The following is a 13,076-nucleotide window of genomic DNA, read 5'->3' as shown; positions in this document are numbered from 1 at the left end:
TTATTGTTTGATGCGTTATAGAACCGAAAACAAGATTGTTGAACAAAATTCAAAATGTCAAATGATTCTAAGATACGTGACAATTATGGCAAGATCAATAATAAATAAAGTTGTAATCCAAAATTAAATATCATGTTAAAATTAAATGGAAGTCATTTTTTTAGAAGGTGGCATAAATTTGTGTCCAACAAGTGACAATAATTTTCCGCAAAGTGACAATTGAATTCAATCACTTTATCGTTTTAAAACGAATTTTTGTCACCCTTAACGAAAATACCAGAATGACAACCAGGCTGACCTGATACTTATAAATTAAATTCAAATCAAGATATCTTGGTTTTCGGGAGGATGTTTATTATCATATGATTTACAACTTTACATTTGGTGAGCTCAACTTCAAGTTTTTAACTGCAGTTTCGGCCGGTTATGTTTCATCGAATGAATATCCTGGAAGAGTGACCGAAAGAAAGTTTGGACACTAATATGAAATTTTGGATTCACGACGCCTTAGGCTAAAGTTCCACCTTTAGCTTCAACATCCTTGGGAATTGACCGGACAGTGGCAAACAAAAATGCCTGACTAGGAATCTCGCAGAATAGTGGAAACCCCGTGTGAAAATCTGAAGAAGTCTGACTAATCAAATCTCAGATTCTAGAATACTGTGAGTTACTGTTAGCCAGAACCTCTTGCCGCTGCTCACCCCTCGGACAGTTACTCCTCGACAAAATCTTGTTAATGAATCCTGGATCCGAAATCAGTCTTCCGATGAACTTTTTGTTGTATAGCTTCTCTTCGCATTCCAACCCTCGCACTATTCTGTCCACCAGTCTCTTGTGTTGCTCAATAGCGTCCTTTGATTTCTGACTGCCCCCAGTTTGAAACCTGCTGCTTCTCCTCATCGATATTATCAGTCTGAAATAGTAGTCAAACTACAGAAAACGTGAAGAAACTGAAGGTTGGCACTGCCTAGTTTTCTATAATCATTAAGTTATGATGGTCCATGAGCAATGAGCATCATCCATTTTACAGCTTTAAGATAACTTTGTTTTAAAACGTGACAGTCGCCGCTGTTGAGCAAAGTTCAGTCAAAAGTTATAGTACCAGAATGGATACGCATTACGCAAGTGTAAACACAATTGGGAGCGTTGAAGTTACAATTTAAATACTTTAATATTAATAAAAATGTAACCCAACGAAAGCTTCGAATTATGAAAATTGGGGTTGTGGAATTAAGGTTATTTCGACAACCTACAGACAAGTAATTTATTTCTCTTCTGACCTCATTAAATCGATGTATCGGACAAGTTTTAGAGTTCCTGTATGTAGTTTCGTGCAGCCCTTTTCTTTCAGCTTATGTACCAGGTGATAATCGGCGACCTTCATGTCGTGAATCTTCAAAAATTCCATCCGGAGCCGAACTGAAGAACGAGCTCTGTCTGGAAACACTATCTCAAACACCTGTGATATTCACCAAATTCATGCACATGAACGAAATCTAGTTTATTCGCGTTGCCAGGATTATTTCCAAATAAGGAAATTATTCGTATTCTTATAGTACATTATCTAATATTAAAGCTAACTTTAAGTTGATAAAAATTCGAAAAACTTGGAGGTACTTTTAATTTAAATAATGATAACCTGATGCATGAGAAAATACCAAACGTTACTGCTCCCCAGTCTTAAACACATGAGAGATTTGTCGAACGATCGCCCCTGAACAAAAAGGTGTTACAGTTACTTAATAGTTATCACTTTTCTAGTAGGCATGCAAGATTACATCAGTTTTGTTGATAATCTGGAACGTTCGCTATTTAATCCCAACTTACCGATTTTAAAGAGTTTCAAGATTAAAAAAAAAATACAAATCGCGATGATAACAGTTACCTTGATACCAACTCTGAGACGTATCACAAAGTAATCCCAATCACCGACAAGCTTTTTGTAATCGTTCATGATAAGAGATTCGTTTGCGACAGCATTGCTACAGTTTTCTCTTCCTTTACTCTCAGCTCCAAGTACCTGTGTGAACAGTCGGATAAGAAACTATTGTAAGGAATTTTCCTGTAGAACTAGCAAAGGAAGATCTGAAACTGAAAAACATATTATCAATGTTAAAAATGAATTTTTGTTGAGCTCGCTCTAAGTCTACAGGAATAAATACAATTGCTCATTCATTATTACCCGAAAGTGAAACTTACACTTGGGCTTTTGAAGGATGGGTCAGCAGTAGCAGAGAATGGACTCAATTGTCGCGATGGGGTTGACACAGCCGCGTCACTGATAAAAATCAAGATTACACCATTTCCTAATTTGAATGTGAAAGTCGATTGTCGAGCTATCGATCGAAAAGAATAATTTGTGCAGAAAAATTAAAAAGATAAGGATGTGATTGAAAAGCTAAGCAGGATACCTTAGATATTTTTCCTTAATCTCATCAAATTCATCATCAAATCCGTCAAAGTGAAAACTAGCACTTGAGTTGGGTGTTTTGCTGGGTGAGAGTTGTGGAAGTGGAGGTGAACTCCAGAGATGGTATTCTAATGGGACATGAGTTGAAATGTGAGCGTTTATCCAAGATGTACTGAGAGGAGTGACTGGATTGGAGTTGGATGAAAGTGTGAGGGTGGCTCCTAACACTGTGCTTACTCCAGAGCTATCTGGTGAAGATGTAGGAATTTCCATAGACTTCGTCATTCTAAGTGGCTAACTATGTCATCAAATCACTTTATTCCTAACTCCAAAATTTACATCCCTGAGCAACAGAAAAATTTTAAAAGGTGTGGACTTCAATAAAATAAGAATCAAAGTTATTACATTGTATTAGAGAAATAATCATACAAGGCATTATTTCCGAAATTCTAGGTTTTATTCGTTTTAAGATCGTTATTGATTTTCTAATGTTTGAAAATTTGAGAAAGCTCCGTCAACTGTCCATATTGAAATACATTCAATACGTACATTCGACAAGTCTCTTTTTGAAACTGTTTCTAATAGTATTTCCTAAACAGAAATCGAACGGATGTTACATTCGGGAAGATAAAGATATCCCAATGGAGGGACGCGTCAATTTACTACTCATATCAGACAACTCTAGACAAGATGGCGCCAAAACAACTTTGAGGACAAGTAGGGCACACGCGCACGCGTGTACATTTTGTGACGTCACGATACTCATTAGTCACGTGGGCAACTGCGCGCGCGTTCATTGGCCAGAGTTTTGTTGGGCGAAGTGTTACTCGTCGTCCGTGAAACTTCTCGAATGATCTTCGTTCGCAGTTTGTGTAAATGTATCTGTTTGACTTCATTTTGCTCAATTTTGCTCAATTAAGGACGTCCATCCCTTTATTGTAATTTCCAAATGGACACTAATACTATTATTACTTTATTATACCTGACTCGCAAAATGCTTTTTATGTTCCTTGCTGATAATTTAAATTTCCCTCTGGCCCAGGCCGCAGTAATCAGTTGCTTAAATTTGTTAAAGAATATTCCCTTTCATCAATCAGAGAGTCAAAACCATCTTATATCACTAAATTAGGATTCTACTGTCTCTGCGATGATTGAAGATACTAACATGAGGATACCGGCACCTCATTCTAAACTTTTGAGGTGATCTGTTATTAATAACTTGCTACATAAATTGCCCTCTCCATTATGAAGAAATAATTTCAGCTAAACCCATTATCTATGCTTCGTATCTACAATGTTATCTTTCTTTTGCTAATCTATTTATCAAAGAATTGTTTAAGGTCTAGTTTTACCGCAAACCTGCATTAAATTCAGTGGCGTAGCGTTACAATTTCCGTCCCGTTAAGGTTTTCGTCGGCCCCTTCGTTGTCCCATTCCCTTTTTTGACGTCCCTAATAGCATCGAATTTGCATCACGACCCTATACTTTTCTTCCCGACGTTTTTGTTGTACCAAGTATGACCTTATTTTGTTCATAAATTGCGCTACGCTACTGATTTCCATTTCATTTTTTCGAGGAACTCACTTTTTTTACCACAGCGATGCTGCCCCTTGTAGAACACCTGTAACTCCAAAATCTTTGCTTAAAAGCTGCTTAGCGTTTTCTGTTTTCAACGAAGCTTGTTATCAGGTATGCGCTTGCAGTTTACATATGATATTTGTTAACTTCAAATTTAGCTGTTCGTCTGCCTTATCACCTGTTAAAAAGTATCCCATCAGACGAATTTGATGAGAAATTGCTAAATCAATAATTTAATTTTGTCTCCAGGACCCGTTTAAGTGGGGAGGTGATTCTATTTCTGCGGAGCTGCCACAGCCAAGCCCAAGTACGAGAGCAAGTAAAAGAAGAAGAACCACTCGTGCCACTTTCTTTGAAGTTTCGAGTACGTCTCCTCAAGTACCCTCCAGATCCGTGGACTCCCCAAAAGTCAGGCTTGTTAAGTTTGGTGAGAAGTCCTTGTGTTTTATTCAGTGGAAGGAAGGCTCGCAGTACTTTATTTACAGTGAGGTAATAATAATATAAGCTCGATTCTTTGTTTATTTTACAAAATTTCGTGTAATGCATTTGTTATGATGGGTATGATGAGCTAAATATCATTTTGATTTGTACCAAATTCGTGACCTAAATGTAGAATTTTACAGGTGATCAAGGTCGTATTTGTGGACCGAGCTAGATCCAGTGTTAACTTAAGAGCTCGGTTGCTTGGAGCCCCTCACACCCTTGTTAAACAAACTGACTACACTCTCGCAAGGAAGCTGAAAAGTACTGGAGCTGTTAGTCAGAGATCCTGTTCTAATCTCAGACTGATCGAGTTCACTGATCTTCTCAGGTACCCCTTGTTACATATTCTGCAGCTGTGGTTTACATTTACGTTGTTTTTTTGGTTATATCGATATGAATGAACTTCTCTCTTGAGTGATGCATCACTTAGTCGAACTGAGAGGAAAATCAATTAAACAACTTATTATCTTACCACTAAGTACGAACTAAAAAAAACAATAGGCTGCTATTATTTGCTCACCTTTTGTTCCAGGTTAATAACATCATTCAAGTACGCACCTAAGCTGAAGACAGGTCACAGGGAAGATAATATGACTTCACTCCACATCTCTCAAGTAGATTCTGAGGTGATGGATCTGACGGACAGGGATCTCGAACCGATGGCGAAACTTCGCATGTTGGCTAAGATTATCAACTGCAACGAGGATTGAAGCTAGTAAATGAATGGACGTGGACATAAGTGTAAGTCTTACGTGTGATTGACTGATCGAGGCTAAGGTAAATTGTGTCGTCTTAGAATAAGGTTCAATGTATTTTATATTAAGCAGTTACATCACTGCTTATAACGTATTTTATATAGATTATTACCTCTTCCAGACTTGATAGTTAGATGTCTTATGACTTTTGACTGTTTTTCATCTTGATTATTTTAATTTATCAGTTTTACACATCTATCTGTTTATACCTTAATTTGCTGTTTAATTGTTTTGAATTTATCTACGGAGGACGCTATCTTTTACTCTTATACCCTACGTTTTATTGGGATCCAGGTTTTAGAGAAATTTATATTATACTGATTATTTATTTCAAGATTTTGAACCAGGATATACTGGATATGAATAGCATTATGATTTTTATGGAGACATTTTTATATCTAACAAATTATATTGAGTATTCTCTTATCAATGTATGGATAATGGACATAATTAACATATTCATCTTTGTGGATGTTCTTATTTGAAATTAAAAGTCGTTGAAAATATTGTTTTTATCTTTTAATCGACATGACATTGATTACTGATATTCAAAATGATTAGTAATTAGTATCTTTAGTTTTAAATAATGAGGTTACTTATTTCAAAATTACCCATCTCATTTGAATACTCCTTATTTTATAAGATGTTCATTTAATTAGCATTCAGAATATTGTAAACTTGATAAAAATTAATCACAGTGTAAGCTGTCGTTTCGGGTACATAACAATTCGGACTTCCCAACCAGTTTATTTTGTTGTAACAAAACAAACTGCTTCTAGTCATGACAGATTTCCTCTTTTAGTATGGTTCGAATAGTGGACAGACCAGAAACTTCAAATACTTTATTCTCCAGCACCTCTACACTTTCCAGCAGCAGTTGATGCCTCATCACGGCCCGGTAAGGTCTGTTCGTATTATGTGTGAAATTGTTGCGGGTTTTTTGGCCGATTATTCTTGACAATTATAATGGACTCCAACTTGGAACATAGAAAATGTAACTACTTCCAAAAAGAACAATAAATGTTTGACAGTCAAATAACGGTATTTCTACGAGATCTAATTCCAGGGATAGAATATGTGTTTATTTGTTTGTAAATAAAAGATTGGGGTATCATAAATAATACCCGTTCCCAACTCGTTAACGATCTATCATGATACTTATTGATATTGTTTGATTATATGATTATCACAATATACATTTATGTAAAATCCTATTGAGGCTCATTCCACCCATCCGCGTGTTTACTACTATTACTGTTACCAAGGTAACCACTACTGTTACCAAGGTAACTACTACAAATCGGGAAATAATTATTATCATATATAGCGCGAGTTTCTCCTCTTACCCTGCAGTTCCACGGCTCAGTTTTGCAACCAGATTTGCTCACATTTTTTCTCACATTTTTGCGACCGGAAATGAAATTCAAAAATATTTCTCCGCACGGAGAAATATTTTTGATATCTTCAGTTTTATATCCTGGTGATTTTCCGTTTATCCAAGCTTTCTTTGGGAATTGAACTTTGAGTACCTAAATCGTGTCTTGTGCCATCCTCAGTGACCTTGTAAGATGGTCATTCAAGAAAAATTCAGTCAAAACAGTGAAATTTGGGTCGCGGCAGGCTAAAATTCGAATATGTCCTACCGGTAGGACATATTCAAAATTTTCAGAAAAGCTTCTTTTCAAAAATCTTTCGAAACCTCTTTATCTATCTCCTGATAGAGAAAGAAACTGTCAGAAACCGTCAGGTCTTCGTCATGTTCAATGTTTATGTCAAGTGTTATGTTGAATATCGATGTCACGTGTCATGTTGAATGTTGATGTTACCAAGGTAACAGTAGTCTTGTGGTTTTGTCTTATTTTCTTCCCTGAGACCAATCGTTAGGACATGTACTATTTTTGTTAATTATATAAGCGAATGCTGCCATGGAGAAACAAGTCTTCACTTTCAAAGAAGAAACTAAAGCAAGTTTATCAGAAACGTCAACTTTTCGCAGTCAGGTCAGAACAATTTTACAGTTTTACTTTTAACGATTACATATAATTGTTTCTGATGAAAATTTTTAATAATTCCGTAAATGCGACAAAGGAAAAATGCTCTTTTCAGGTAAAGTAAACTTTCGACATTTCAATGTCACTACATCATATTCATGTTCTAAAAGATTTTAATCAAAAATTGAAAACATAAAAAATGTATGAATCTGACTTCTGAGGGAAAATTAGTGTAGAAAATAATTATAATTATAACATATAAATATGTGTATAAAATAACTATAATTATAACATATAAATATGATTGGCAGTTGATTCGCTACAACAGTCATCTTGAAGTTCCAGGGTTGTCTGAAACTCTATTATTTCGGGATTTGCACCGGAAATTTAAAGGAAAATCTTAGGGAAATAAGATAAAAAGAAACAGAAAAACCCGTGATCATTTGGCGATCATCCCAAAAATCAAAAGATAACAAGTCGAAAAATACAAGCTAGTCGTTTCATTTTATGATCATGTAAGTTGGGGATTGAAATACAAAGGTAACTACCCACACGCAAGTCACAACCCTTTAATAACTCACGTAAATCGTGTCAGAGTTTCACAAAAATTTCGGAGAATATAGATATGGGTCAAATTTAGAATTTCTGAACGTTTCGTAAAATTTCATCGATAATAGGGGTGTGGCACGCCACTCCCTATTTTTCACTATTGTCGCCATAAAGTGAGAACGCTTTAAGCTAGGAACTCAAAAGTTTCTAGACACATTTGGTAATTCAAGGAATTTCCCAAAATTTCAAGTTGATTGTTTTCAACTAAGCCGAGCTGTGATCCTGACACTTAATCAGTGATCTCTTCGAAACGGTATAACGCGAATATCTTTGATTTTAAGGAAAGTCACTATCAGTATTCACTCAAAGTGATCTGATCGCCATCCCCCAACATGTTTGGTAGCGCCTAATGAGGCTCATTGTTGCACGTTAGCGAATAGCTCCCGATGAAATCACTCACTTTATGACGACAATAGTGAAAAAGAGGGAGACAATAGTTTAAAAAAATCGCAATCTCGATTTGTCACTATTATACATATTAAGATTAGGATTAAAATATTTTCAAAAGTAAAAAATAACAAGAGCTGTTGTAACAACTAGCTTCCAAGGTTTCATTAACCGGATTAAAAACAAGTGTTACCATGGTACCGAGTGGCTATGATTAATCGTAAGTAGTATCCAGATCAAGTGTTACCATGGTAATTAATCGTAAGAAGTATCCAGCTCGCTATCGGACTCGCTGATCCTCCTGCCTGGTAATGTAATCTTGTTAATCTTGTTAATTATAATGGGCAGTCAAAAAATTGCAACTTTAGAATTATAACTTAAAAATAGATAGTATGGTGGTTTTGCCCCCCCTCCCCCGCCCCCCCCCATAATATAGATCTGAAACCCAGATCGTTGGGAGTTGAAAGTGAAACATACTTCACGATGTGTTACCATGGTAACCTTCCCACCGGATCGATAAGTTAAAGAAATCAAAATTCACCAAGTATGATAAATAGTTAAGAGCAATATTATCTTACCGTGACTTGTGACTGCAGCAGTTGCCATGCTGGCTATGAGGGTCACCACAACTGATGTAGATGTTTTTCTATCAACGTTTTCTGCCCTTGTAAAGAATTGGTAGGACCTCGCCAGTTTTGCCTTGACAAAATCTCGAAAGCTGAGAACGGTCAGACAATAAATGAAGAAGTTGCTCATGGTGTTTAGGAAAATGAACGAATGTATTACTCTGTAAAACTGGACGTGGAAAAAACTTTTGCTCTTATCGTGGACGTGAACGAACCCTTCTACGGCAGCATACACAAAAGTTGGTAGCACGGAGATACAGTAGAAAGTTGCGGTTAGAACTGTTGCCATGATCCCTTGCCAATTCAGACTGCCTCGATCCCGCTGGTCTGCAGACGATTTCGCTATCATCAACATGTAAATCGTGTTAACTACAACTAAACAAGTTGGAATAAATAGGAACACGAAGCCAAGGAGAGGTTTGAGCCAAGAGCGCCAGATATCCTTTGAGTAGACAAAATTACAGTGGTAGATTCTGTATGAGAATTGAATGTCATCCCAACCTTGATGATAGAAAGACACAGGGAAAGTGAGTCCTGCTAGCCAACATGCCCAGCATATCCTGTGAGCCTGCTTGATTGTAGTGCCCTCAAATTTGTCGGGATATTTCATCAAGAGCAGCTTGAAGGTGGTCATAGCGCAGATGAGAAGTATGCTTACTGGATTGAGATAGTATGCTGCGTAAGGAAGCAGATAGCACCAGTAGGTTCCAAATGTCCACTCCCCAGCAGTCACAGACACAAACCTCGGGCATACGTCCATAACAGTGACCATCAAGTCACAAACCGCTATGTGCTGGATGATCACGGTCATCACCTCATGAAGTTTAAAGGTATCGTACCTTATGGAGGCTATGAGAATGGCGGTGTCTCCTATCAGAGATGAAGCGATTACTGTTAGGAAGTACCCTGCCCATGTGTACCGGAGAGCATCACTTTCAATACCGTACGCAGTTTTATTACCGTACTCGTAAGGATTCATGTAGAACTTGAGTATTGAAATACGGCGTACGCGACAATACGTTTACAGCAAACCGACAAAATGGCTGCTTTGATATAGTTGGTTTCAATATAATCTCTCAAGACTATTAGCTATTGGTGCTGACTTACAGTCATCATTATCTTCATGTTCTCTGTACGGATAAGTTAATGTTAGCATTGTTAAACCAGGTCATCTTTTATTCGTTTTGAATGAGCATTATATATTGACTAATAGTATTGTTGCCATAACAATACTACTGTATAGTAATATTGACTAATACTCACTTTTAAGAATACGAGAAGTCAACTCGTCTCAGAGCTGGAAAACGGTGTCCTTTTTGTTGATACTTAATTGGGAGATAATCCAGAAATACAATAGATTTAATGAGGAATACAATAGATTAAATGCGATGATTGTCTTATGAACAAACTTGAGCGATCGTTGAACATATTACAGTTGTCATGGCAACAATGACACCGTGTGTTGTACAGGACTAAATTACCAATTGGCAGTGCCTGATCATGCTACTACCTCATTCTTATAGCTGTATCAACTGGGCATCATACATTCTTATAGCTGTATCAACTGGGCATCATACATTCTTATACTTATAGCTGTATCAACTGGGCATCATACATTCTACAGTGGTCATGGCAACATCATACATTCTTTACTTCATTTCAGCCATTTCAATGTTTCAAGAGATATCTTTCGTTTATACAATTATTAATTTATGCTAAAGGATTTAAAATAGAAAAACTCTATCCATCTTCCGCATATCACAAACGGAAGATGGTCATATTCTAAAAAACCAAGAAATTAGTCTTGTTTAAGGGGGCATACACTAAAACAGTGGTTTTTGCCGTTTTTTGCCGTCCAACTCAAATGACCTCATAGGCAGTTCAGTGACCCTCTAGCGCACTGTTTCCACACCAAAAAAAATTATTTTGAGAATATCTATTTTTGTAATCGAGCATTTCCTGGTAAGAGTGGAATTTTCGGAAAAACACAATTTGTTTTATGGAGAGGCTATAAGTTAATCATTTCTTGCGGTATCGGGTTGACTGATGGACATGAGTAATAAGTCCTGTTTAACTGAGGGACATGAGTAGTTCCTCTGTAAAGTTATTTACTGAAGTTATCTCAAATAATAAAACAAACAAATAAAAAAGCATCAAGAAAATGTCATTTCTCAGTCTAGTTAACTTCGATTTCTTTCTTAAATCGATGTTTCCTTTAGTTCGTGGGGTCCTATTGATACAGTCGCTATTGAAGCCAGATATATTTCATGATGACGTGTAGAATTTAGATTAGGTATGTCACTATAACGGAGATTAATATCGTTTTGTGTTTCTCAGTAGTTAGAAATCATTTGGCGTACAGTTCGCAGATCAACAAAGGTCTGTATTCAAACTTAATCCTTTGCATCTCTGATAGTTATGGTGTTGAAGGTCACACTGTCACAGCAAGCGGTGTTGATGGTTCAGCTCCTTCATCAACGTTTGCTTTTGCCTTTGTCCTGCACCTTCTTTCTCCTGGCAAATGTATTGCTGTAGACTTTGTAGATGTAATACTAATTAAATTTAAGGAAAATTCACAATTTCTATGTTTCTGAAGGGAGATATCAGATAATGTGGACTATTCTTACCACGGCGAGGTCCACGGAAGGAAGATCCGACGTTGGTGATAAACTGGTAGGACCGTGATACTTTAGACTTGACAAAATCTCGAAAGCTGAGAACGGTCAGACAATAAATGTAGAAGTTGCTCATGGTGTTTAGGAAAATGAACGAATGTATTACTCTGTAAAACTGGACGTGGAAAAAACTTTTGCTCTTATCGTCGACGTTGACGAACGATTCTGTGGCAGCATACACGAAAGATGGAAGAACGGAGATGCCATAGACAGTTGCGGTTAGAATTGTTGCCATAATCCCTTGCCAATTCAGACTTCCTCTGCTTTGGACAGCACATTTATTCGCTATAATCAGCATATAAATTGTGTTAAATACAACCAAACAAGTTGGAATAAATAGGAAGACGACAGCGAGGAGAGGTTTTAGCCAAGAGCGCCAAATTTCCTCAGAGTATACGTAATTACAGTGGTAGATTCTGTATGAGAATTGAATGTCATCCCAACCTTGATAATAGAAAGATACAGGGAAAGTGAGTCCTGCTAGCCAACATAACGCACATATCTTATGAGCTTGCTTTTCTGTAGTGTCCTCAAATTTGTCGGGATATTTCATCAAGAGCAGCTTGAAGGTGGTCATAGCGCAGATGAGAAGTATGCTAACTGGGTTTAAATAGTAACTTGCGTAAGGAAACAGATAGCACCAATAAGTCCCAAACGTCCACTCACCAGCAGTCACAGAAACAAACCTCGGGAGTACATCCATAACAGTGACCATCAAGTCACAAACCGCTATGTGCTGGATGATCACGGTCATCACCTCATGGAGTTTAAAGGTATCGTACCTTATGGAGGCTATGAGAATGGCCGTGTCTCCGATTAACGAGGAGGCGATCACGAAGAGGAAGTACCCGGCGTATGCGTACCGTAAACCATCGCTCTCAATACCATACGCAATCCTGTCATTATACTCGTAATCTACAGGTGTGATCTTCATCGTGGTTACCGTGATTACGAGTCTGTCTGTAATGATGCAGCAATTTAAATAGTGTAAAGAGAAGAGTGCCCGCCCTGATCAGCACGACTTTCTTCTCTATTGTTTGAGCAATCAATCTCGGAATGCGTGGTATGTAGAGTCTTATAAAGGAAGTTTAGATCCAGCAAATAAAAATAAAACAGTGTTTATCTGTCACGTGATGTAAGGAGGGTGGAATGTGTTTACTGTCGGTGCTGAGGTCACGTGTACAACACAATTTAATTCGAAATGTATTATAGTATAACCTAGAGTATAATGGATCCTTTTGTTGATAGTTTAGTGGAAGAATCTGCAGACAATGCAAATGTGTATAATTTAAATGCTTTGTCATCGACATCGCTTGGTACTAAAACTTCTTAGTTCAATATTACAGTAAAGATATTGTGTGATGAATTATCTTCCATAACATTAAATGTGAATGGACTAGCTCCGAACGACATCCACATGCAGTTCAAGGAGAGCTTCCGGCACAGCGTAAAAGCCACTGTGCCTGCATTTAATAAAAAGGCACAATATTCAATCTCGACCCACTATGAAAACCCTTTTGGAGTAAAAGCAGCCAAGTTATGGAACCTGCTCCCCAAGGAAG

General features: G+C 37.2%; 5 protein-coding genes across 5 annotated transcripts in view; 2 read left to right on the top strand and 3 right to left on the bottom strand.

The window, feature by feature from the left end:
- The window catches only part of LOC134816918 (transcription activator BRG1-like), a 762,051-nt gene that overhangs the window by 241,662 nt on the left and 507,313 nt on the right, over window positions 1–13,076 (bottom strand). The window lies entirely within an intron of this gene.
- Window positions 53–2,749, bottom strand: LOC134813129 (uncharacterized). The gene is made up of 6 exons (XM_063820819.1): window positions 2,412–2,749; window positions 2,200–2,278; window positions 1,886–2,020; window positions 1,640–1,714; window positions 1,281–1,459; window positions 53–913 (listed from the first exon to the last, which is right to left on the bottom strand). Exons 1-6 carry the CDS (start codon window positions 2,693–2,695, stop codon window positions 646–648), a joined length of 1,020 nt encoding a protein of 339 aa, XP_063676889.1. The 5' UTR covers window positions 2,696–2,749; the 3' UTR covers window positions 53–645.
- Window positions 3,458–5,237, top strand: LOC134826673 (uncharacterized). The gene is made up of 5 exons (XM_063839147.1): window positions 3,458–3,610; window positions 4,009–4,099; window positions 4,238–4,477; window positions 4,612–4,799; window positions 5,004–5,237. Exons 1-5 carry the CDS (start codon window positions 3,558–3,560, stop codon window positions 5,179–5,181), a joined length of 750 nt encoding a protein of 249 aa, XP_063695217.1. The 5' UTR covers window positions 3,458–3,557; the 3' UTR covers window positions 5,182–5,237.
- LOC134825402 (C-type mannose receptor 2-like) overlaps window positions 5,195–13,076 on the top strand; it is a 63,735-nt gene continuing 55,853 nt past the window's right edge. The window contains exons 1-2 of the mRNA XM_063837581.1: window positions 5,195–5,212; window positions 6,043–6,124. Of these exons, the coding sequence (XP_063693651.1) occupies window positions 5,195–5,212; window positions 6,043–6,124 (100 nt within the window). The remainder of the gene's footprint in view (window positions 5,213–6,042; window positions 6,125–13,076) is intronic.
- Window positions 8,197–9,855, bottom strand: LOC134823409 (allatostatin-A receptor-like). Its single transcript, XM_063834867.1, has 2 exons — window positions 8,792–9,855; window positions 8,197–8,518 (listed from the first exon to the last, which is right to left on the bottom strand). The coding sequence occupies exons 1-2, from the start codon at window positions 9,816–9,818 to the stop codon at window positions 8,469–8,471; spliced, it is 1,077 nt and encodes a 358-aa protein (XP_063690937.1). The 5' UTR covers window positions 9,819–9,855; the 3' UTR covers window positions 8,197–8,468.

This window comes from Bolinopsis microptera, chromosome 1 (assembly GCF_026151205.1).
Source record: "Bolinopsis microptera isolate Bmic1 chromosome 1, MBARI_Bmic_1.0, whole genome shotgun sequence".
Taxonomy (NCBI): domain Eukaryota; kingdom Metazoa; phylum Ctenophora; class Tentaculata; order Lobata; family Bolinopsidae; genus Bolinopsis; species Bolinopsis microptera.
This window is presented reverse-complemented; position numbering and strand designations above follow the sequence as displayed.

Coding starts and splice junctions, on each gene's coding strand:
- LOC134813129 (XM_063820819.1), bottom strand. CDS start 2,695: ATGACGAAGTCTATGGAAATTCCTACATCTTCACCAGATAGCTCTGGA. Junction 2,021..2,199: donor CATCCTTCAAAAGCCCAAGT/GTAAGTTTCACT, acceptor CTGTTCACACAG/GTACTTGGAGCTGAGAGTAA. Junction 914..1,280: donor CGATACATCGATTTAATGAG/GTCAGAAGAGAA, acceptor CTACTATTTCAG/ACTGATAATATCGATGAGGA.
- LOC134826673 (XM_063839147.1), top strand. CDS start 3,558: ATGATTGAAGATACTAACATGAGGATACCGGCACCTCATTCTAAACTT. Junction 4,478..4,611: donor AGTACTTTATTTACAGTGAG/GTAATAATAATA, acceptor AGAATTTTACAG/GTGATCAAGGTCGTATTTGT. Junction 4,800..5,003: donor GAGTTCACTGATCTTCTCAG/GTACCCCTTGTT, acceptor CTTTTGTTCCAG/GTTAATAACATCATTCAAGT.
- LOC134823409 (XM_063834867.1), bottom strand. CDS start 9,818: ATGAATCCTTACGAGTACGGTAATAAAACTGCGTACGGTATTGAAAGT. Junction 8,519..8,791: donor TGCTGCAGTCACAAGTCACG/GTAAGATAATAT, acceptor TTACATTACCAG/GCAGGAGGATCAGCGAGTCC.